This window comes from Hylobates moloch, unplaced genomic scaffold, assembly GCF_009828535.3.
Source record: "Hylobates moloch isolate HMO894 unplaced genomic scaffold, HMol_V3 SCAFFOLD_10, whole genome shotgun sequence".
Lineage (NCBI taxonomy): Eukaryota > Metazoa > Chordata > Mammalia > Primates > Hylobatidae > Hylobates > Hylobates moloch.
In genome coordinates, this window is record NW_026652285.1 from 15975547 (window position 1) to 16001052 (window position 25506).

The 25506-nt window shown below is 38.8% G+C and overlaps 1 protein-coding gene across 12 annotated transcripts in view; it reads right to left on the bottom strand.

The window, feature by feature from the left end:
• Positions 1 to 25506, bottom strand: part of EFCAB5 (EF-hand calcium binding domain 5) — a 153332-nt gene that overhangs the window by 44756 nt on the left and 83070 nt on the right. For 9 of the 12 annotated variants that reach the window (XM_058444970.1, XM_058444962.1, XM_058444959.1 and 6 more), the window contains 7 exons: positions 16131 to 16286; positions 8743 to 8842; positions 5779 to 6672; positions 3903 to 3980; positions 3712 to 3804; positions 1975 to 2189; positions 170 to 326 (listed from right to left, as the gene is read on the bottom strand). In XM_058444970.1, coding sequence (XP_058300953.1) covers positions 170 to 326; positions 1975 to 2189; positions 3712 to 3804; positions 3903 to 3980; positions 5779 to 6672; positions 8743 to 8842; positions 16131 to 16286 — 1693 coding nt within the window. Of the gene's footprint in view, positions 1 to 169; positions 327 to 1974; positions 2190 to 3711; positions 3805 to 3902; positions 3981 to 5778; positions 6673 to 8742; positions 8843 to 16126; positions 16287 to 25506 lie in introns of all 12 variants that reach the window. The other 3 variants (XM_058444960.1, XM_058444964.1, XM_058444965.1) reach the window with 3 other exon arrangements.

Here is a 25506-nt window from a genome sequence, read left to right on the forward strand (position 1 = left end):
TATTTTTAGAAATTAAAAATAAATAAGATAAATGTATAGCTATACTAGTAGACATGAAGGGTTATCTTGTGGTTTTCGCATAACTAGTATTTTAACTGTATATGTGTACTGGGAAACTTGAAGCCAAGTTAATTACCACAATTTAAATAAGAACATTCTTATATTTTACCTTTCTTCATAGATTCTTTTTCCATTCCCTCCTTGTATGTGTACAAGAGTTCATCAACTTCCTTCAGATCCAGGAAGCCTGAGCCATCACTGTCCCACTTCTGAAAGATGGCTTCTAGGAGAAGCCTCTGTCGGACTTGGAAAGCATTTTGGCTAAACTAGGATACAAACAGGATAATAAAGCACGGAAGATACATGTTCATTGTGCTAGCTAGCATTCTGTGTTTATTTCCAAAAAAGTCCAGCATCTTTTATTAAAACAGATTTACTTTGGGGCTAAGCGTGATATTAATGGAAAATGCAGTGATTCAGCAGTGGCGCATCCCTGTAAAGCCAGCCACTCAAGAGGCTGAGGCAGGAGTATCGCTTGAGGCCGGGAGTTGGAGACCAGCCTGAGCAACACAGTGAGACCTCAGTCTTAAAAAAAATTTTTTTTTTTATTTTTTAGAAAAGAAAATGCAGTGATTAATTTTAATCCCTTAAATACCATTTCTCTGTTTTACCTCTAGGCCAGAACAAAAACAAAACAAAACAGACATTCGTGTTTGGTCCCATGGTAGGGGGTTATCAGAACTTATTAACATTAGTGTCACTAAAGTTGGTATACAACCTCCCACTGCTAAACTTGACTGGCTTTGAAGGAAAAAAACAATAACAGGCATTCTCTGCATTAGTATTCCTTAAGAATCTTTTTTTTTTTTTTTTTTGCAAATTTCTTCTACAAACCTTAAGAATCTTTGACCATTCTTTTCCACTCCTTCTCTAGTTGTTCAGGAATGTGATAAATACACAGAGTGTATTTTAAAATTATTATTATTTTTATTTAGAGACAGAGTCTTGCTATGTCACCCAGGATGGAATAGAGTGGCATAATTACAGTTCACTGTAACTTCAAATTCCTGAGCCCAAGAGATTTTCCCTCCTCAGCCTCCCAAAGCACTGGAATTACAAGCATGAGCCACTGCACCTGGCCCTAAGGGATATGTTTTGAGTGAAGGGAAATGAATGGCAGTGTTTAAATAACGAAAAATGGCTGTGTTTTAAAACTTCTTTTTTTATTTTGAAGATTGGCTATATTTGACATTAATTTTATTTATCTTTTAGAGTTTTCACTAGGTTAATTAGATTAGTGAGATAGTAATTGAATTAACATCTAGATAGATTTAATTGCAAAAATAAAATGAATATATACCTTTTGATTTAGTAGGAAGAACTGGAATTGAGAAGGTAAAGGGAATTGTCTAGAATTAGGTTGAAAAGACTCATAAGGCTGATGATTACTGAATAAGCTTAGTGAAAGTAATTTACATATTTCATATAAGAGAGAATAAATTGTTTATATAAGCTAGTGTGTACACACTTACCTGTCACCCAAGTAAGTAGTAAGTTCTTAGGAAATATGTACTACCTGGGTGCTCATGAGTAAAAATATATACTCAGGCCATAATCATACCCCAGGTGTGTGTACTCATAAAGACACTCACACACAGGCAAATAATGCACACACACATCTTTGCATATATCCATAACTGCTTCTCAAAAAGCTTCAGAGAAAGAATAAAGCTGTACAATAAACCATATTCTGCCAGGAGCAATCATGTTATTATTAGGGGAATGAGTTCTCTGGGGTGTGATCTTAGAATATTTGATGATAAAATAGAATCTTTAATGGCTATGCTTGTTGAAAGAAAGTGATCAGTTTGGTTGTACATTTTTTAACACGAGCCACATCGGGAGCAACTGAGGTTGAGAGATTTATTTATAATAGTGACCTCACTTGTTTCATTAATAAATAATATTACCTACCTGTTCTAAGGCATTCATTTTCTCTTGTTCTGTTTCAACATAGCCCTCCTTAAAAAAGGAGGTGAGAGTCTCGCTGACACTCAAGGGAGCGTCTTCACCAACAAATGTCTCCAGGAGTTGCACAAACTGGAGCAGATTGAATGAAACTCCATTGAAGGCAGTTCTGCCTTTTACCTCCTTGCAAGACTGAATATTTCTGATAATTGAGTGTAAATCTGTCAAGCAGGAAACATTACCAAGCAGTATAGTGAACAATTCTTTCAGTTAGGGAAAATAAATGAGTGCCTATTGTAATGAATACCTGCTATTTTTGCCTGTCAGGAATCCATGCTCCCTTCATGAGGACAGCATCCTCCTTTTTTCTTTGGAAAAACATCTCTCCATTGTCAGTTCAGATGAGTCAGGTCATACTGTGCCTCCCACTTTTGTGCCATGGATGGTCATGTGATATATGTCTGGCTAACAATTCATATATGATAGCAATGTAACCTACTATAGGCCTATGAGAGTTAGCCTCAGAACTTTTGGAAGAACTATTAGGGACGAATCATTCTTTTTGTACTCTGATTGCTGAACTAGTAGAATATAAGCTTAGAGATGCTTTCATGGCCATTTTTGTCACAACATGGAGAAAACTGTCTCAATTGAAAGTGACACAGAAAAACAGGGCTCAGAGGAAGACAGACAGTATCCTGCTGCTATCATTGAGCCTTTGAATCTAGTTGTGCCTGAAAACAGCTGCACTCTGAACTTTCTAGTTAAATAAATGACTAAATACCACCACCACAACTCCTTCCTTCAAGAGTCTTGACTAATATATTTACCTTTTAGCTCAATAGTACAGTATGAAGTATATTTCACAAAATGTCAGCAAAGTGACTTCCGTTTGATTTATTCATGGATTCAATCATTCATGCCCTTATACCTTCTATATGAGATTTGATGTGACTCAAAAAAAAGACTACTCACAATTTTTACATACATTGGTAAAGCAAAATTGATATAAAGATGACTAAGAAGAAGAACATGAACTAGCAGGCTGCAAGAGGTTGACCAATGCCATGCATTTTCACCAGAAAATTTGAGGATAGAAAGTTTGTTATTTGAGGCTTAAATGAGAGAAAAATTGGCAGGTAGGAAGAAGATAATCTTGATCTAATTTACTTCTACAACTTGTTGATGTGAAAGGCAAAACAATATAATAGCATTTTAGTGAAATATGAGTGCTTTTGGAACAATCATTTTAAAGACATGCTTTGTCGGAAAGCCAGAAACTACTCTGCTCTGTTGAGTAGATCTTTCTTTGCAAGTCTTCAAAAACAAGATAGATTCTCACTTGTCTCATATGTTTAGATGTGGCCCTACCAGGGAAAGGAATAGCTGAAATGATTTCTATTGAGTTTTAGTATCTAATGTCTGATTTTCTCTGTATGCTTAGATCATAGCTTTAAAGCAGTGGTAGGGCCATATCATGGTTAAAAAATGGATACTAATGCCATAAGTTTTAAAGCAGAAGAGCATTCATCAATAGCACATGCTGCCATCAATAGTACATCACCACTAAATATATCTATCTGGTACATATTTAGATTCACCAGCTCAAGGACAAAATAATGCAAGGAACACCTTCCCATTCTGCCTTAGCTAAATTCAGTCTTTATCATCGAGTACCACAGTAAATTACATCCATCTATTGGACTGCCATCTATTCTTCCTACTTTCATTTTTAACATGTACCTGTGAACCTGGAGTTACCATAGATTAAGTTTGCCTGTTCCTCATCTTCAAATGTGACATACTTCATTTTCCAGTTACAAGTAAAAAATTCACCTGTAAAAACATATTCCATAACATAGCCAATCAAACTTCGCTTTCACAATATTTTTGTTCTAGGATACAAATGAAAGGAGGATTAAATGAGGAGTTACCTGACCATGACTTTCCTTCTATTTTTTGGGACTTGGGTTCACAGGACTTGTCTTTCTGAACTTCCTTTTTTGTAGTTTCTAAAAGGTACAAATGAAAATGCTTATGAATTAGACATTACATATTCCATTAGCTATTCTAAGGTTAATAAGTGATAGAAATGCCTTGCATATAGAACACCAAAAACTCTAAGTACTTTCCCATATATGCAGTGTTGCAATCGACCACAGTGAAGTCACTTAATAACTTGAAGTTTTGAAAGCAGCTCTATAGCAAAAGCTATTTTGTATCCAATTTGGCCATGCAAAATGAGGGCTACATTTCTCAGCCACCCTCACAGCTGGGTGTTACTATACAATAGCCCCCTTTTTAACCTTGGGAGGATATGTTCCAAGATCCCTAGTGAATGCCTGAAACTGCAGATAGTACATATACTATTGCAGTTTGAGGTGTGACAGAAAAAGTAGCATGAATTTCTTTTTCCTTCTTCACAATTTAATAAGTAAAAGATTTGTTCTTACTGTAAATTTTAACAACCTCAGAATACAATTTTCTTTCTTTCCTTACTAAGTTGAGAACGAACCTACCTTCCTTCCTTCCCTTCCTTCCTTCCTTCCTTCCTTCCTTCCTTCCTTCCTTCCTTCCTTCCTCCTTCCTTCCTTCCTTCCTTCCTTCCTTCCTTCCTTCCTTCCTTCCTCTCTCTCTCTCTCTACTTTCTTTCTTTCTTGATAGGGTCTCACTTTGTTGCTTAGGCTAGATGGAGTGCAGTGGTGCAATCATGGCTTATTGCAGGCTCAACCTCCTGAGGTTCAGGTGATCCTCCCACTTCAGCCTCCTGCGTAGCCGAGACTACAGTTGCATGCAACCATGTCCAGCTAATTTTTTTTTTTGAGATGGCGTTTCGCCATGTTCCTCAGGCTGGTTTTGAACTCCTGGGTTCAAGCGATCCACCCATCTCAGCCTCTCAAAGTGCTGGGATTACAGGCATGAGCCACCATGCCCAGCTGGGAATTTTCACCTTTTCACTTCAAAGGTAGCATTTTATGGCTTCTCTTTGGCATATCCAAATTGCCAGCACCATTACTCTTGTGACTGAAGCCATTATTAGGTAAAATAAAGGTTACTTGAACAAGAGTACAGCAACATAATGACAATCTGATAATCCAGCAGCTATTAAGTGACTAATGAGCAGGTAACATAGACAACGTGGACATACTGAACAAAAGGTGCAAGATTTCATTACACTACTCAGAATGGTGCACAATTAAAAATGTATGAATTGTTTATTTCTAGAATTTTCCATATAATACTTTCTGACTGTGGTTGATTGTGGTTAACTGAAACTGTGGAAAGCAAAACTATGGATAAGGGGGAACTACTGTATGCCTAAATTCTAACCAAAGACATGAGCATAAATATTTGAAATGCAGGGTGCAGTCTGTCTCGAATATGACTTTCAGAAACTCTTCTAGAACATATATTTTATATTTAACTGAAAAAAGCGAGACCCATTTACAGTTGAAATAAAAGAAAATTTTTAAAGTGGTTTCTAATATCAGACATTACATTTAAAACAAAAGGGCTTCTACTTCCTTTTCAGAAACCCAATTAAAACACTTCTATAATCTAGTGCAATGGAAATTATATGTTAATTGACAATGCAAACATTCTGGTTTGCATTTCATTGGTGAACGTAATTAACTTAATTGATTATTGTTCAAGGTCTAGACTCACGTGGAGCAGCAAAATATGCCTGAGGCTTGCATGACCTGATATGCCAGAAAAAAAATTCTAACTTAAATGAGTATTTTCTGAAAAGACTTTAAAAACAATTCCACGAAACAGGGAGCTGATGTTGTAGAAGAACTGCATTACTACCTGAAAAGTGATCTTTTCTACTTAACGTTGGAACTTCCTCTTGCAGTTCAGAACTCAGGAATATTTCCTTTTCATATGTTTGTTCCCAAGACCTCTTTTCCTGTAGAGGGACTTCAATGTACTCAGAGGGTATAGATTCCCCATATTTTGTAGTTTTTAAGATACTATCTTTTCTCGATTGTGAAGTTGAGCCTATGTCTTCTTGCTCTTCTGAAATTATCTCTCCATAAGGTCCTTGTTCTGATTTTTGGTATGGTTCTTCTATTATTGACTCTCTGAGTGATCCCTGTTCTGCAGCTGACATTCTGCGTGATCCTTGTTCTGCTACTGACCCTTTGCATCGATCTTGTTCTGCAATAGACTCTCTGCGTGACCCTTGTTCTGCAACTGACTCTCTGCTTAATCCTTGTTCTGAAACTGACACACTACGTGGTCCTTGTCCTTCTATTGACCCTTTGTGCTGTCCTTGTTCAGTAGTTGACTCTCTGTGTGTTTCTTGTCCTGTTAGTAACCCTCTACTTGACCCTTGTTCTAGAGTTGACTCTGTGTGTGTTCCTGGTTCTATTACTGATTCTATGTACAGTTCTTGTTCTGCAGTTGGCTTTTTGCCTTGTTCTTGTTCTTCAGTTGAAATTCTTTGTGGTCCTTGTTCTGCAGTTACTCCTCTCTGCTGTTCTGGCGGGTTTGGTGGTGGTGTTGATGTTCTCTGTTCATTGAGTTTAGGTTGATCTGGACTTTCTAATAATTTACTTTGGGTTTTGCTAGCATGTTTTGCAGAAAGTAATGTATTCATCTCCAAGAGCACTTTGTCAAAACCTTCATAAATGTGTTTCTGATTATCCATGTCTCCCCACAACTCAGTCAAGTTTATCTCTTCAAATTCAATGAATGGCCCTAATGCAGAAAACAAAATATTCACTTAAACCATTGATCTTATAATGCAGAATTGGAGCTATTAAATTAATGCAAAGAAAAGCATTGAGCACATAGATTGTAATATAGGCCTATTGCTCTAAATAAATATCAGTTATCTTTGGCTGCAACACAATAAAAAGTAAAAAGGTACCCAAAAGAACTTATACTACTATAAGTTAGAAATCATCGCTTCCTAAAAGGTGTGATTTTGGAAATAAACAGGATTCTCCTTTTGCTACTTGGAGTGTTGCTTAGACTGCCAAGGCGAATAGAATTTGTCCTCTACTTTTGTGGTCTCCTACAGTAAGCATCGCATAGGGATGGGAAAAGGGACACATCTTTTATCTCAAATATATTTTCAATATCTGCAATATAAAAAGCAAGTCTTTATCCATGACAATCTTTCAATGAGGCTATGTTTTTCCAGCATTCATTTTTCCCCCTATTTCTTTCCCTCTTCTTTGTTTTTCATTCCTCAATTATTTTCCTCTACATTTATGTGGACACCTAGAACAGAATGCTAGGGAAAATTGGATAGTATTCACAGAATCCCACTGTTAAACAACAACAATAAAACCCTGGTGTCTGTACTATACAGAGTGGAAATCATGCCACAAGACTGTACCCACTTCTCCCAAAACAGTAGTGGTAAGCTATAAAATTGCAATTCTCACAATTTTCAGAAATACTCCAAGTATATCACCCACAGATTTGTAAGTATCCAATTAATAAATCTTCACACAGAAATAAAATATTGACATTCTTGGCCGGGTGTGGTGGCTCAATGCCTGTAATCCTAGCACTTTGGGAAGCCAACGCAGGTGGATGCCTGAGGTCAGGAGTTTGAGACCAGCCTGCCCAACATGGCAAAACCCCGTCTCTACTAAAAATACAAAAAAATAGCTAGGTGTGGTGGCGGGCGCCTGTAATCCCAGATACTTGGGAGGATGAGGCAGGGAGAATCGCTTGAACCCGGGAGGCAGAAGTTGCAGTGAGCTGAGATCGCACCATTGCACTCCAGCCTGGGCAACAGAGCGAGACTCTGTCTCAAAAAAAAAAAAAAAAAAAAAAGACATTCTCTGGGAAACTCAGCCAGTACAATACCTTCTCTTTAAAAAAAATGAAAATAAGCTGAGCACAGTGGCACATCCCTGTAGTCCTGGCTACTCTGGTGGCTGAGGCAGGAGAATTGCTGGAGCCCAGGAGTTTGAAGCCAGTCTGGGCAACATAGCAAGACCCCATCTCTGAAAAAGTAAAATAAAATAAAATAAAATAAACATAAAAATAAACCCCATAATTGTTATTTGTTTTTTGTTATTTGTTTTGGAAATAACATAAAAAGGATATTTTACTGTTTAAGTAACTGCTTGGGAAAAGGAAATACTGTTCTTATAAATCTTACAATTTTATGTTGGGCATTAAAAATGGAATTACCAGGCTGGGTGTAGTGGCTTACATCTATAATCCCAGCACCCAGGCATTTGAGACTATCCTTGGCAACAGGGTGAAACCTTCTCTCTATTAAAAATACAAAAAATTAGCTGAGCATGGTGATGCACACCTGTAGTCCCAGCTACTCAGGTGGCTGAGGTGGGAGAATCATCTCCCACCTGGGAGGTTGAGGCTGCAGTGAGTCATGATCACGCCACTGCACTCCAGCCTGGATAAGAAGAGTAAGACTCTGTCTCAAAAAAATTTTTTTGTTAATAAAATGGAATTACCATTACTAACTTAATTTCCAAAACATTCAGACTGTCACTAAAGCATTTCTTCATTTGAATGAATTTAAAATTGAGTCCTAGCTGAGTTCTGATATAAAATTTTTGAGTATTGCACTGTGGTGAAAAATACATCTATTGTGATGAAGAGTGAATTTTGTGGAGGGAATAAACAACTAGATACAGTTATCACGATCTAAGAGAGCTATTATGTGAAGGGATTCCATGGTGGTAGAATAATCTTGTGTTAACATATCAGTGTATCATATCAGTACATGTCAGTGTACTGTGACACTCCAGTTCGAACATACTCCCTCTGAGTGGCACTTACATTGTCGTGGGTTTCGAAGTAAACTCCTAAGCATTTGTGAACTATGGTCATAGAACAATTCCAGCAGGGCCAATGTCCTCTGCCGATCCAAAAACCCTACCTAAGCAAAGAAGAAAGTTTGTGATTAGTTGTTACAGGAGATTTAAGATTTTTATGCAGTTGGAACGTGGCTTCTTGAAGCTTTTATCATCACTACCACCACAACAATCATTATCATGTAAATAAAAGCTGCAGCATCAAAATCAGGAAAGTTATATCTTGCCTTTAGGCTTATACTCTACTTTCCCATTCTGTGACATGTCAAAATGAGCTCTACTTAGTACATGTTTAAGAAATATTTGTGACTGACTTATTGATGGCTAAATCCAATGTATAATGTTCAGTTCTTATCTTACCTGACCTGAGTATGTCACTTGAAACAATTTACTGATCTCTACTTGTCCTTTTTCCATTGTTGTTTTTGAAAAATTTTTTTAATTATAGAAAATGATGGAATTAACGTATGTGTTCCCAACACCCAGAAATAATGATTGTTAACATTTTGTGTATGGGCTTTAAAAAGCCTGATATAGCAACACGGTGAGACCTCCATTGCTTCAAAAAATAAAAAATTAGCCAGGCATGGTGGTGTACACCTGTAGTCCTAGCCACTCCAGAGGCTGAGGTCAGAGGATAGCTTGATTTGCAGTGAGCTATGATCATATCACTGCAGTCCAGCCTGGCTGACAGAGCAAGACCTTGTCTCAAAAACAAAAACAAAAAAACCTGACATAGGCCAGGTGCGGTGGCTCACGCCTGTAATCCCAGCACTTTGGGAGGCCGAGGTGGGTGGATCACCTAAGATCAGGAGTTCGAGACCAGCCTGACCAACATGGAGAAACAATGTCTCTACTAGAAATACAAAAATTAGCTGGGCGTGGTGGCGGGCGCCTATAATCTGAGCTACTCAGGAGGCTGAGGCAGGAGAATCACTTGAACCCAGGAGGCGGAGGTTGTGGTAAACAGAGATCATGCCATTGCCCTCTAGCCTGGGCAACAAGAGCAAAACTCCATCTTAGAAAAAAAAAAAAAGAAAAAAAATACCTGATATAGTACATATGTCTTTCTTCAAATTGCTTTTATTTATTCAACATTGAGATCTAATTCATATCTGTAAAGAAATATATTTTATACTTTTTAACTGCAATAAGGCATTCTGTAATATGAAAACACCGTAATTAAAAAAAACTCCTCTATTGATGGGCGTTTTGATTATTTTTAGTATTTTGATATCAACGTAATGCTGCGATGGATATCCTTATACACATCTCCTTGTGTACATACGCAAACATTTCTCTAGAATAAATAGCTAGAAGTGGAATTACTGGATTGTATAATGTATGCATTTTCAACTTTATTAGTTATAGCCAAATTGCTTCACAAAATGTTCATACCAATTTACATTCTTGCCAGCATTGAATGACAGTATTATTTCTCCATATCCACATCAATACTTGATATTGTTAGTTTATTATTTTTTGTAATTTGGTAGATAAAAATGGTACCATTATTTTAATTTGCATTTCCCTGATTACTAGTGAGATTTCATATATTTTCATGTGCTTATTATATGTTTGGGTTTTTCCTCTTCTATGAATAGGTTTTTCATATCCTTTTCCCATTTTTCAATTGGGACCAGTTGCCTATTTCTTTTGTTTTTTTTGTTTGTTTGTTTTTGGTTTTGTTTTTGTTTTGAGACACAGTCTCACTCTGTCACCCAGGCTGGAGTGCAGTGGCGCGATCTTGGCTCACTGCAACCTCCACCTGCCGGGTTCAAGCGATTCTCCTGCCTCAGCCTCCGGAGTAGCTGGGACTACAGGCACCTGCCACCACGCCCGGCTAAATTTTTTGTCTTTTTTGTAGAGATGAGCTTTCACAGTGTTAGTCAAGATGATCTCAATCTCCTGACCTCGTGATCTGCCCGCCTCGGCCTCCCAAAGTGCTGGGATTACAGGCGTGAGCCACTGCGCCCCACCCAGTTGTCTATTTCTTATGAATTTGTAAAATTTTGAGAGTGACCATTCTTTTATTTACATAGCAAATATTTTTTCCCTGTTTATCTGTTGTCTTTCCATTTAACTTTTGGTGAGTTTAGCCATATCAATGTTACCCATTAATTTTGAGGATATACATTAATTTTGAGGTAGTCAAATGTATCAATCATTTCCTTTTGATATATGGTGAAAAATCAATGAATGATATTGGGACAGTTAATTTTTCATATTGGGAAGAACATAAAAGTAGACCCACTGTCATTAATGAGAAAAGTGAGTTATATCTGATCAGAAACCTAGATGTGGAAAACAAAATTTAAAAAATGTTAGAAGCAGCCAGGTGTGCTGCTTCTAAAACTTTTTAAGACAGGGTCTCACTAAGGAATACTCCTAAGGAATACTCCAAATAAGCACAAACCATTTTGAGTTCCAAATATATGCTCTAAATTTGCTTTTTTTTTTTTTTTTTTTTTGAGACAGGGTCTCCCTCTGTCACTTAAACTGGAGTGCAGTGGCATGATCATAGCTCACTGCATCCTCAAATTCCTGGGCTCAAGCACTCCTCCTGCCTCAGCAGGAGTCGCTGGGATTGCAGGTATGAGCCACCACACTTGGCTGCTTCTAAAATTTTAAAAATTTTGTTTTCCACATCTAGGTTTCTGATTAGATAGAACTCACTTTTCCTCATTAATGAGGGTGGAATCTACTTTTATATTTTTCCCAATATGGAAAATTAATTGTCCTAGTATAACTCATTGATTACTCCTTTTCCCAATGATTTATGTTGCCACCTGTGTTATATACTAAATTCCCACATGCTCTTGCATCTGATGCCAGATCTAATATTCTGTTCCACTGATTTGTCTATTCCAGTACTAAAGCCAAAGCTATTTTAATTAATATGAGTTTATTTTAATAATAAGCTCCTGCACAGCAAAATAAACTATCTCCTGTTTGTCTGTTTACACACAACCTGAATATACAATTTTCATAAGAAGACATACATGGCTGGTGCCTGTAATCACTGCACTTTGGGAGGCCTGGCAGATCTCTTGAGCCCAGGAATTTGAGACTAGCTTGGACAACATAGTGAAACCCCATCTCTACAAAAATTATCTGGGCCTAGTGGTGTGGCTTATAGTCCCAGTTACTCAGGAGGCTGAGGAAGGAGGATCGCTCAAGCCCAGGAGGTTGAGGCTGCAGTGAATTGTGATCTTGCCACTGCACTCCAGCCTGAATGACAGAGTGAGATCCTGTCTCAGAAAAAAAAAAAGAAGAAGAAGACACACACGCAGCCAACAAGCATATGAAAAAATGCTCAATATCGCTAATCATTAGAGAAATGCAAATCAAAACCACAATGAGCTACATCTCACACCAGTCAGAATAGCTATTATTAAAAAGTCAAAAAATAACAGATGCTGGCAAGGTTGCAGAGAAAAGGGAATGCTTATACACTGTTGGTAGAATGTAAATTAGTTCAGCCATTGTGAAAGCTGTTTGGTGATTTCTCAAAGAACTCAAAGCAGAATTACCACTTGGCCCAGCAATCCTATTATTGGGTATATATCCAAAGGAATATAAATTGTTCTACCATAAAGACACATGCACACGTATGTTCATTGCAGCACTATTCACAATAGCAAAGACATGGAACCAACCTAAATATGAATCTATGGTAGACTGTACAAAGAAAATGTGGTACAAGCCAAGCGCAGTGGTTCATGCCTGTAATCCTAACACTTTGGGAGGCCGAGGAGGGAGGATCACTTGAGCTGAGGAGTTCAAGAGCAGCCTGGGTAACACGGTGAGTTACCATCTCTACAGAAACATAAAAAATTAGCCTGGCATGGTGGTATGTACCTGTAGTCCTAGCTAGTCCTGAGGCTGAGGTGGGAGGATCACTTGAGCCTGGGCTGCAGTGAGCTGTGATCACACTACACTCAGCCTAGGTGACAGAGCAAGGCCCTGTCTCCAAAAAAAAATGTAAAAGAAAATGTGGTACATATGCACCATGGAATTCTATGCAGTCATAAAAAGAATGAGATTATGTCATTTGCAGCAACATGGATGGAGCTGGAGGCCATAATCCTAAGTGAACTAACACAGGAACAGAAAACCAAATACCAACATGTTTCCCCTTATAAGTGGGAGCTAAACACGAGTACATATGGACAGAAAGAAGGGAACAACAGACACCAAGGCCTATCTGAGGGTCAGGGGAGGGAGGAGGGAGAGGGTAAAAAAAAACTACCTATAGGGTACTGTGCTTATTATCTGGGTGGCAAAATAATATGTACATCAAACCCCCATGTCACACAATTTACGTATATAACAAACTCATACATGTACCCCTGAGTCTAAAATAAAAGTTGTCTGGGCAGGTGGTGCACACCTGTAGTTCCAGCACTTTAGGAGGCCAAGGTGGGCAGACAACTGGAGCTCAGGAGTTTGGACCAGCCTGGGCAATGTGACAAAATCCCATCTCTACGAAAAATAAAAAAATTAGTTGGGCATGGTGGCACACACCTGTAGTCCCAGTTACTAAGGAGGCTGAGGTGGGAGGATGGCGTAAGCCTGGGAGGTGGAGGCTGCAGTGAGCCGAGATCCCACCACTGCACTCCAGGTTGGGTGACAAAGTGAGACCCTGTCTCAAAAAATAAAATTAATTAATTAATTAAATAAAAGTAAAAAAAAAATCAGGGAAATTCTCTCCAACTTGTTTTTCATTTGTAATTATTTTTGCTATATTTGAACCTTGATTTTTCCATCTAATTTTTTTTAACTAAACCTTTTAAAATATATATATATACCCTATACACAGAAAAGTGCACAAAACCTAAGTATATGGTTTTATGAATTATCAGAATAAAAAAAGCACACAGGAACACTTTCTCAAAGAGAATCACAAGCTTTAGTAGAGGGCAGAGCTTTGCTCCAAAACTCAAGGAAACTACAATATGATTTTACTGTTTGAATTGCCACAGCATTCCAAATGCAATTCCAAATTGCCATATTCCCTCTCAATATTCTAGCCTGGGTGATAGAGTGAGGCTGTCTCTGTCACAGGTGCAATCTCCCTCTCTCTCTCTCTCTCTCTCTCTATATATATATATATATAATTATATATGTATATTATATATTTATATACACATACATCATGTATGTATATATAATATACATATAATATAATATATAATATTTGTACATACATATATATGTACATATATAATTTATTATATATATTATAATGCAGATGCTAGAATGCAGCAGCATGATCATAGCTCACTACAGCCTCTACCTTCTGGGTTCAAGTAATCCCCCAACCTCAGCCTCCCAAATAGTTAGGACTACAGGCATGTACCACCATGCCTGGCTAATTTTTAAATTTTTTAGAAACAGAGTCTCACTATGTTGCCCAGGCTGTTCTTGATCTCCTGGCTCAAGAGATCTTCCCACCTTGGCCTCCCAAAGCCCTGGGATTACAGGCGTGAGCCACCACATCCAGCCTCGAATATATCTTTTTAACCAGCAGCTGAGACAAAAGTTCTAAAAGCCCAGACTTTAAATGGAAAATGCCGGGCTCTTAAGAAACAATGGAGAATCATAAAGTAAAGAAGAATGCAAAATATATTATATATTATATATTATATATAGAGTGCCTCGTATATATTTATATATTAATATATATTAATATATAGTTAAATATGCATGTGTGTGTGTATAAGACATATACATAGTCATTATGTTATGCATTTTGGGGCTTTGTTCCCAGATATATATTTCATTCAGAAACTCATCTAACTTCTTTTTTTGAGACTCTATCTTTCCTCTGAAGGGGTTAAAATATGCTACTCTGGCATATTGACCAAGTTAAAGACACTTGAAAAGCAACAGATATGAGAAGATCACTTGACCTTCGTGCTGTTTCTTCAAAGCAGAAGATGAAATTCCCCTGTGAAAGTAACTCTCCCTATACTATAAGGAAAGGCATAATTGTTATCTTCAAGGATGAGAAGTTGAGACCGACAGAATACTATACAAACCTTGTTAGAATAACTCTTATCTTTTAAGACTCCCCACATAATTTAGTCACATTTTCATGGTTTACTGTTCTTTGTCCAATCCAGTACATAAGTAACTGACTCCAACTGCTTCTTTGGGTCTTCATTTCCTTAAGAGGACTCCTGTGCCATATAAAACTTGTAACTAAATTTGTATGGTTTTCTCCTGTTATTCTATCTTATGTCAGTTTAATGCTCAGACCCAGCAGGGATCCTACGAGGATGGAAGTGTAGTTTTTCTGCCCCTGCACTCTCAATATCAGCATATAACTGCTGCTTGAATGATGGGAAGAAAAGCAAAGTATGAAAGCAAACCTCAATTAATTGCTCTAAATATTATCCCACTAGGTTTGTTACAGCACACAAATTGGTGTTAAGTTGGCCAACAGAGAATAGTTGTCCTTCAGGCATAATACCAGGGAGTAAAACTTTGACACTTGTCACCCAGTATTTATTACAAGCTCTGTTAAAAGAAGCAATATTCAATAAGGATTGACTGAAAGACACATAGACATTTCAGATTTTATAAAATATATTCCTGACTTCATTCAAATTAGCAGGAATCTGTGAACCTAGATTGCAATATATTGGTTCTTTTAAGAATTGCTTTTTCTGAATTGCAGTCCAGTGTGGCATCGTTTGCCTACATTTGAAGTAACTATAAGAAACTGCGCTAAAAAAGTCATTGTTTAATTTATTACAAGCCCATCATGAAAGATTTTCACTTCAGCACATAAGGGCCCCTTTAATAAAGAGAAGCTCCTAACTATAATTTGAACCCCAAATTCCTGTGCTTCTTAGCACTTGTTTGTAATTATCTTATAAACATTGTTAATAGGGTGTTTGGTCATGTTTCCCTTTTCACATTCCCACTGCTAGGAAGCTTAGATCCAAACTTGTAAGCAACCCACAACGACTATTTAGGTCATTATGTTATGCATTTTGGGGCTTTGTTCCCAGCTTCATTTACTATCCCCTCTCTTATTTTTTTCTTCTTTCACCCTACTTTTAGTTTACATTTTGTTGTTGCATCTTATCTATTCTTGTGAGCTTACTTAAATTCTTTCTGGACATAGAGATACAAACAAATAAATATAAGGTTCATAAACAAATATATTTCAGTAAAGTTTGTATCTATTTTGTAGAGATGGGGTTTCACCATGTTGTCCAGGCTGGTCTCAAACTCCTGGGCTCCAGCAATCCACCAGCCTCAGCCTCCTAAAGTGCTGGGATTACAGGCGTGAGCCACAGTGTCTGGCCAAGAAGCAATTATTTAACTGTCTTAACCCACCTTCCCATGGTCACAGTGTAGGAAGAGTTCAGCGAACATCTGCCTCCGCATGTCAGCTTTTACGACCTCCCGGAATTCATCTGCAGAGTGGCAAAGGTGCTTAAGGAGTTCCTCAAACATTTCACTCTTCAAGTCTTTAATATGTGAAGAGATGTACTACAGGGGAAAAAAAAAAGAAGATAAACGATTGACTTAAAACCATGCTCTACTTGGATTTTCCCCAGGATTCAACAAATGTGCATGAAATACATTGGCTGTAAAATGTTTCCATATGATTTGCTTATCACTTAGATGAAGCATTTTCATGTTAGCTGCTGTAAAATCTGTGATGCAGAGAGAGGTAACTAATGCAGTCCCCAATACCACACATCACTGGGACTAGATATTTTTGGAGCAATTTCCCTCTATATCACATCAACATTATGTAGGGCAGACTTTCCTCACAGTATGAAATAGCAGTAGTTGCCTGTAAAATGCTACCTGCAAATTAAAAGTTCTAAAAATTGAATGCAGTTTTTCAATGGTATATGGTATATAAAAGCACGTGTATTGCAAGACTGGCTGCATTTAATTACTGGAGTGTAAGCGACAAGGATCATGGGTGGCTTTTTGTTTTTTGATATTGCAATAAGATATCCTTTGTCTATGATCTTTTTTTTGTTGAGTAAATTTTTTTTACTATCATACTTTAAGTTTTAGGGTACATGTGCACAATGTGCAGGTTTGTTACATACGTATACATGTGCCATGCTGGTGTGCTGCACCCATTAACTTGTCATTTAGCATTAGGTATATCTCCTAATGCTATCCCTCCCCCTTCTCCCCACCCCAAACAGTCCCCGGAGTGTGATGTTCCCCTTCCTGTGTCCATGTGTTCTCATTGTTCAATTCCCACCTATGAGTGAGAACATGCGGTGTTTGGTTTTTTGTCCTTGCGATAGTTTGCTGAGAATGATGGTTTCCAGTTTCATCCATGTCCCTACAAAGGACATGAACTCATCATTTTTTATGGCTGCATAGTATTCCATGGTGTATATGTGCCACATTTTCTTAATCCAGTCTCTCATTGTTGGACTTTTGGGTTGGTTCCAAGTCTTTGCTATCGTGAATAGTGCCACAATCAACACACGTGTGCATGTGTCTTTATAGCAGCATGATTTATAGTCCTTTGGGTATATAACCAGTAATGGGATGGCTGGGTCAAATGGTATTTCTAGTTCTAGATCCCTGAGGAATTGCCACACTGACTTCCACAATGGTTGAACTAGTTTACAGTCCCACCAACAGTGTAAAAGTGTTCCTATTTCTCCACATCCTCTCCAGCACCTGTTGTTTCCTGACTTTTTAATGATGGCCATTCTAACTGGTGTGAGATGGTATCTCATTGTGGTTTTGATTTGCATTTCTCTGATGGCCAGTGATGATGAGAATTGAAAAAATATGATCTTCTTTTAAAGTATAGGGACTGAAAACATCTATACTCTTCAGCCATTTCTCTTGATCCCTGTTGAGTAGATTCCCAGAAGTGGAATTTCTAGCTTAGAGGATTAATGCACCTGACTATTTTGTAGGTTTGACATGAGGCTTGCCCCCTTTTGCACTCCTATCACTAATGCATGAGTGATTATTTCTGGTCAGCCTCACCATCACTGTGTATTGGCATCTGGGTTTTTGCCAATTTGATAGGTCAGGAACGAATTACATTCTTGGTCTACACTTTACTGTAAGAGATAGAAGGTATCCTGTGATAGAAGTGATCAAGCACTGCAAGAATTTCTAAGTGCACTCCTTTTAAAGTGTGAGCTCGGCTGGGCGCGGTGGCTCACGCCTGTAATCCCAGCACTTTGGGAGGCCGAGGCGGGCGGATCACAAGGTCAGGAGATCGAGACCATCCTGGCTAACACAGTGAAACCCCATCTCTACTAAAAATACAAAAAATTAGCCAGGCGTGGTGGTGGGCGCCTGCAGTCCCAGCTACTCGGGAGGCTGAGGCAGGAGAACGGCGTGAAACCGGGAGGCGGAGCTTGCAGTGAGCCGAGATTGCGCCACTGCACTCCGGCCTGGGCGAGAGTGCAAGACTCCGTCTCAAAGAAAAAAAAAAGTGTGAGCTCAGCTCACAGCGGATGATTTCCTCCCCTGCCTCATGCACAGAGGTAGCCAAAGTTGTACTACATGACCCCACTTCCATAGCCATAAATGATTGAACCAGGGGGAACACTTAAGGCCATTCAGATTCTCTCCACTAGGAATTGGGGATTAGAACTGAGTAACAGCCAGTTAATCTGAGTGGGCCTGAATTTGTGAATGTGTAGTCGAGGCAAAACTTTGCCTCTACTCTCTTAGGGTCTTTGGCTGGGCCTGAGAATTAAATTGACATAAGATAGGTTAGCAGGAGAAAGGCATAAAGATTTAATAATAAATTTTATGTGACATAGGAGCTGTCATAAAGAAATGAAGACCCAAAGAATGGCAAAAACTACATGCTTTTATTAATATATTGGGTTGAACAAAGAGAGGCAATTGTGGAAAAGTAACTAAATTATGTTGGGAAACTAAAAGGAAGATAATAATTATTTTAACAAGGTCTATTTGTAGAGAATTCTCTCAGCTAAGACTCCCAGTTGAATAATGTTTCCTTTCTCCTGATACAAGGAGGACATCTTTCACATCGGAGATTTTAACTTCCTATTTTCCGGAAGAAAAAGAGAGATTAGAATGCACTTCTTGTATCTATTTTTCAAGTGCCTTTAGCTGAAAGTAATCCTTATGCCAAAGTGGAATGTTTCGGGGTAGCATATTTTGCCACCCTTCAAATGTAAATTTAAGAGTTTTGGGGTGGCCAGATTCTTCCATGTGAACTGAGACTGTTGGGAAAGTCTGTTGCGGAGAGAAATGGAAGAAATGGAAAGCAGAGAGAAACAGTCTTAACACTTTCCAAGTCCTTGTTCTAGTCTCTTCCTGAAGCCCTTGGATTGTGCACATTTCATATTCAGTTGTACAGTTCAGGTTGGTTTCTGGTTCTTGTAATTAGCATGTATTTAACATGGTTTGTAAAAATCATGTTCCACTTTAGTAATTTGTTAAAATGGAACATGTTTTTGGTGTATTTCATTGACGTATAATCTTTATTTTTATTTTTTTAGAGACAGGGTCTCACTCTTGCCCAAGCTGGAGTGCAATGGTGCAGTGGCACAATCATGGCTCACTGCAGCCTTGATCACAAGACTCAAGTGATCCTCCTACCTCAGCCTCCTGAGTTGCTGGGACTACAGGTGCAAGCCACCACACCTGGCTAATTAAAAAAAAAGTGTGTATGTAGAGATAGGGTCTCACTGTGTTGCCCAAACTGGTCTCAAACTCCTGGGCTCAGGTGATCTTCCTGCTTCAGCCTCCCAAAGTACTGAAATTACAGGCATGAGCCACTGTACCCAGCATCATTGTCATTATTCTTGATGGATCAATGCACACAGTTAAGGTCTTAGCTGTTACCATGGGAAGCAGAGTAGTGGAAGTGGTTAAGAACTCACTCTGAAGCCTGTCTGGGCTCAACTCCCTGTTCTCATGTCCCTTCATTTGTGAAATGGTTATCACAGTAGTAGTTACCTCACTGAGTTATGGTATGTATGATCTGGGTGTTTCGCATAGTAAGTTCTCTTCAGCCATTGTGTTTGTCTACTCTTGAAGTAGGTAAGAAATTGGTCAAGAACATCTTCTTCATTAAATAAACAGTCCTCTTTGCTGATAAACAACTTTAGGAGAAAACCCAACAAGATCAGCGGTTCTCAAAGTGTGATCCCTAGACCAACAGCATCATCATCATCTGAGAACTTGTCAGAAATGCAAATTTTTAAGCCCCACCCTATATTTACTGAATCAGAAATTCTGGGAGTAGGGCCCAACAATCTATAGTTTAACAAACCTCCCAGGTGATTCTGATGCTCGTTAAAGTTTGAGAACCACTGAACTACATGATCTGGGGTATCTGGTCCTGATAAGTCCCATATCCTAAGATCCTGTTGTTTGATCCTTAATGACTTTTTACTTGACTAGTAGGTATTTTTCTATATTACTCATAAGTTAGAATTATTGAATAATTGACATTTTCTGGCAACATTGTAGCTCAGTCCTCTAATGCTGAAAAAAATTGGTATTTGGAAGAATACCAATTTTAAATTAAATGTTTGGGAATTGACTTCAAAGCCATATGAGTTTTCTGGCTGTGGGAATGCTATTGAATGAATAATTAGTTTTAAAAGGCTGAGGCAGGAGGATCACTTGAGGCCAAGAGCTTGAGGCCAGCCTGAGCAACATAGGAAGACCTCATCTCTACAAAAGATTTAAAAATTTATCCAAGAGTGGTGGTGCATGCTTGTAGTCCCACTCGGGAGGCTGAGGTGGGAGGATCACATGAACCCAGTAGTTCAAGGTTTCAGTGAGCTATGATCACATCACTCCAGCCTAGGCAACAGAGCGGGACCTTGTTTCAAAAAGAAAAAAAAAAAAAGAATTAGTTAAAAAACCTTTCTCTGGGCTGGGCACAGTGGCTCACGCCTGTAATCCCAGCACTTGGGAGGCCGAGGTGGGTGGATCACCTGAGGTCAGGAGTTCAAGACCATCCTGGCCAACATGGTGAAACCTCGTCTCTACTAAAAATAAAAAATTTGCCAGGCATAATGGTGGGTGCCTGTAATCCCAGCTACTCAGGAGGCTGAGGCAGGAGAATTGCTTGAACCCGGGAGGCAGAGGTTGCAATGAGTCAAGATTGCACCATTGCACTCCAGCCTGGGCAACAGAGCGAGCGAGACTCCGTCTCAAAACAAACAAACAAACAAACCTTTTTCTGAGAGACACTTCTGGATTTTTCATTCCTGAAAGTTCTGAAGGAAAAAAAAATATTCTGGAGCTATAGTCTGTGGGTTTTCTGAGTTAGCATATTCTGATTGTTCTGTAAGTTTAGGCTAGCTGACATAAAGACTAACAGTTGGCAATATCAACTACAAATCAAATTCCAAATAATTACAGAAGTTTGCCAATGTCTCTTGTAAAAACAGAAAAAGGTGAAAATAGATGGGAGCCTCTGTGTTTTCATACCTTTCCAAGGAATGATTGCTTAATTTAAGAATATAATTACCCATATCCTTCAGTTAATATCTGTGTGAGATGTTAAACATTTGAACTGTACTTAGTCAAGTTATCTCTATGTGCTAAGTCCCAATGTAATGAATTCTGGGATTTTCCTGTCTGACTTAATGCTGAGAATGTGGTAAATATCACATTTAAAGCTATTATAAGATTCTATAGCTCTGGGCCAGTGGGATTCATACTTATTTAATTGTAGACATACTGAAGAGTTGATGAAGTGGGTGATATAAGAGCAATAGGAAGAAAACTATGTTTGGAAACTTATCTATCTTAGGTATTAACTTCCAAACGATATTTGTAAGCCCTGGTAGTATACGAGGAGTGCAAACAAGGAGTACAGAATATTGAAGTACTCAGGTTATATTTCTTATCTATCACTGAAGAAATGGTGTGCTCCTACAGCCTGTGGGCAGAAAATTAGCTTTCCAGTTTTAGGGAGGAAACTTTAAAAAAAAAAAAAAAAAGATTAGTGCTAATTATATACAGACAGTCCCTGACTTATGATGGTTCGATTGAACAATTTTTCCACTTTATGATGACACAAAAGTGATATGCATTCAGTAGAAACTGTACTTTGAGTACCTATACAACAATTCTGTTTTTCACTTTCAGTATAATATTTAATAAATTACATGACCTACTCAACACCTTATTATAAAATAAGCTTTTTGTTAGATGATTTTGTGACTGTAGGCTAATATAAGTGTTCTGAGTACATTTAAGATGGGCTAGGCTAGGCCGGGCGCGGTGGCTCACACTTGTAATCCCAGCACTTTAGGAGGCCGAGGCGGGTGGATCACGAGGTCAGGAGATCGAGACCACGGTGAAACCCCGTCTCTACTAAAAATACAAAAAATTAGCCGGGCGTGGTGGCGGCGCCTGTAGTCCCAGCTACTCGGAGAGGCTGAGGCAGGAGAATGGCGTGAACCCGGGAGGCGGAGCTTGCAGTGAGCCGAGATCACGCCACTGCACTCTAGGCTGGGCGACAGAGCGAGACTCCGTCTCAAAAAAAAAAAAAAAAAAAAAAAAAGATGGGCTAGGCTAAACTGTGATGTTCAGTAGGTTAGATGAATTAAATGCATTTTTTACTTAGATATTTTCAACGTACAATGAATTTACCAGGATGTAATCCCATCATAAGTCAAAGAGCATCTGTACTTAACAAAGTAGTAACATACTTTTAACTCTTCTGATTTTTCTTTTTTCTTTTTTTTTTTTTTTTGAGAAGGAGCCTTGCTCTTTCACCCAGGCTGGAGTGCAGTGGCGCGATCTTGGTTCACTGCAGGCTCCGCCCCCCGGGGTTCAAGCCATTCTCCTGCCTCAGCCTCCCGGGTAGCTGGGACTACAGGCGCTGGCCACCTCGCCCAGCTAATTTTTTTGTATTTTTAGTAGAGACGGGGTTTCACCACGTTAGCCAGGATGGTCTCGATCTCCTGACCTCGTGATCCACCCGCCTCGGCCTCCCAAAGTGCTAGGATTACAGGCATGAGCCACCGCGCCCGGCCAACTCTTCTGATTTTTCAAAACTTTGCTTAACAAATGAATTGAACAAAGGCCACATTTATTATCTAGTAATAATAAAAATGACAAATTAAAAATGTGCCTCTGATGATGAACGATAGCTTAGGTAATGTTATAAGCTAAGTTTTACTCCCTAAAATTAATATGTTGACAGCCTAACCCTCAGTACCTCAAAATATAACTGTATTTGGAAATAGGGTCTTTAAAGAGGTAATTAAATTAAAATGAGGTCAATAGGGTGGGCTCTAATCTGACTAGTGTTCTTAAAGAAGAGGAAATTTGGACTTAAAGACATGTACAGAGTGTACAGACTATGAAGACAAGGGGAAAAATCAGCCATCTACAAGCCAATGAGAGAGGCCCTCAGAAGAAACCAACCCTGCCAACACCTTGTCTCAGCCTTCTAATTTCCACAATTGTGAGGAATTAAATTTCGGTTGTTTAAACCTCTCAATCTGTGGTACTTTGGTGTGGCAGCACTAGCAAACCAATACAGCCAATAAGGATTTGCTGATCAGACAGATCCTTGATTTATGTTTCCTACAGCTGAAGACTGCCTATGAAGAGACACATCCAATTGAAGGGTAGTTCACCTATTTTCTCGGCTTAGAATTCTCTCATTTTTCCCCAAGGTTTTCTCATATATTTTCACAACATACTGCTGCCTCAACCTCACCAAAAGCTGTCATTATTTTTTCTGTCTCTCCATGCTACAGCTCAAAGTACATAAAAAACTAAATGAGCAAAACAAGCAAAAAATACAAGATACAGATGAACTAGAGACAGAATAGAAAGCCATTCAGATAAATATCATTGTAGGAAAAATGCACAGCCTGGATTTAGTAGAGTATATTAAAGGAAAGACAGAATCTTTGAGTACAGTTGACGAAGTCTTTTTCTTTAAAATTTAAACTTGGAGCCACATCAGTTTAAAGGCCTCAGATTGTATGACTGATATTAAACAATCCCATAAGGAAGTGACCATCTCAGAGTGGACCACCACTGAGCAAGAAGAGAATGGGTCCCAAAAAAGAGAATCCAGGCAGAGGCATGGCCCTTATTCCTCCTGGCTAAGGGATAAAACAGTTCCTTGGTGTAGCAGAATCAAAAGTCAGTATCTGAATCCCATACTTTCTAGTATTTGTAGTTTTGCATATAATGATTCTTAAACCCATTATATGATTCAGGAGTGGACCTCAGACTGCTTGAGGCCCAGGTCTACTGAAGAATGCACCTGGGAAACTGACCTTTGCTTTATATAGTCTCATAGTAAAAAAGAATGTATTGGGTGTTTTCACTTGCCCCTGGTAAGCAGGTAGACGTGGGGCTAGAGTCTCTACAACAATCAGGTGAGCAGTAAGGTCTGGATAGCAAGTAAGTATAGCTAAGTAAACTTCTCAAATCGAGTGACCAAGTGCCTCACTTTGCCTGGAACCAAAAACCTGGTTTTAACACAGAAAGTTTCATGTTCCCGAAAACTCCTCAGTCCCAGGCAAGCCAGGATGGCTTGACACCCCATACCTCAATGCATGCTGGTGGTATAATCCCTGTGGAGAGCTTTGGGAGACTTTCTGTTTGGACGTATGCTGTGTTGTATCCTGCTTTATATAACAAACTGTCTATATCTGTATCCTTTGCCATAAAAGAAACGTTACAGCCTTTAGCTGTGTCTGCAGCATCTTTCTATCATCATTCCATTGGGACAACCACACCTAATAAAGTATATAGAGTTCATATTCTATGGTATACATGTGAAGAAGTTCAGAATATGCCACCCCCAAATATGCTACTTTGCCATAAGAATTATTCCGAGCTAAAGGCGCTTAAAAAAAAAAAAGACTGGTGTGGCTGGGCGTGGTGGCTCACGCCTGTAATGCCAGCACTTTGGGAGTCTGAGGTGGGCGGATCACGAGGTCAGGAGATTGAGACCATCCTGGCTAACACGGTGAAACCCCGTCTCTACTAAAAATACAAAAATTAGCTGGGCATGGTGGCGAGCACCTGTAGTCCCAACTACTTGGGAGGCTGAGGCAGGAGAATGGCGTGAACCAGGGAGGCAGAGCTTACAGGGAGCCGAGATTGCGCCACTGCACTCCAGCCTGGGTGACAGAGCGAGACTCCATCTCACACACACACACACAAAAAAAGGTACAAGAAAATCATTCTGACCTTTTGTTTTTTAAAAGCAGAAGATGAAATTTTCTTGTGAAAGATGCCTCCTGCTGGGCATAGTGGTTCACATCTGAAATCCGAGCACTCTGGGAGACTGAAGTAGGAGGATCCCTTGAGGTCAGGAGTTTGAGGCCAGCCTGGGCAACATAGCAAGACCCCATTTCTACAAAAAAATTAAAACACAAAAGAAAGATGCCCTCTCTATACTAGAAGGAAAGCAGTATTCTTATCATCAAGGATGGGAAGTTGAAACCAAGAGAATTCTGTATGGACCTTGTTAGAACAATAAAATGAGAGGAACATGTACAACTAAAAAAGTCCAGGAAATAAAAGAGAACTCTCCTACCTAAAAAGTTAATTAAATTTTTAATAACTACATTAATGACGTTTGAATAAAACAAATATACTTTTATAGTGGTTTTCTTTTGTTGGTAAACAAATTAACCAACTAGATAATGAAATGAAAGAGTAGAGCCTCTGTCAGATTAAATGATGGGAATTTCAGAAAGGATCCGCCTAACAACACCTGCATACTCTTGGC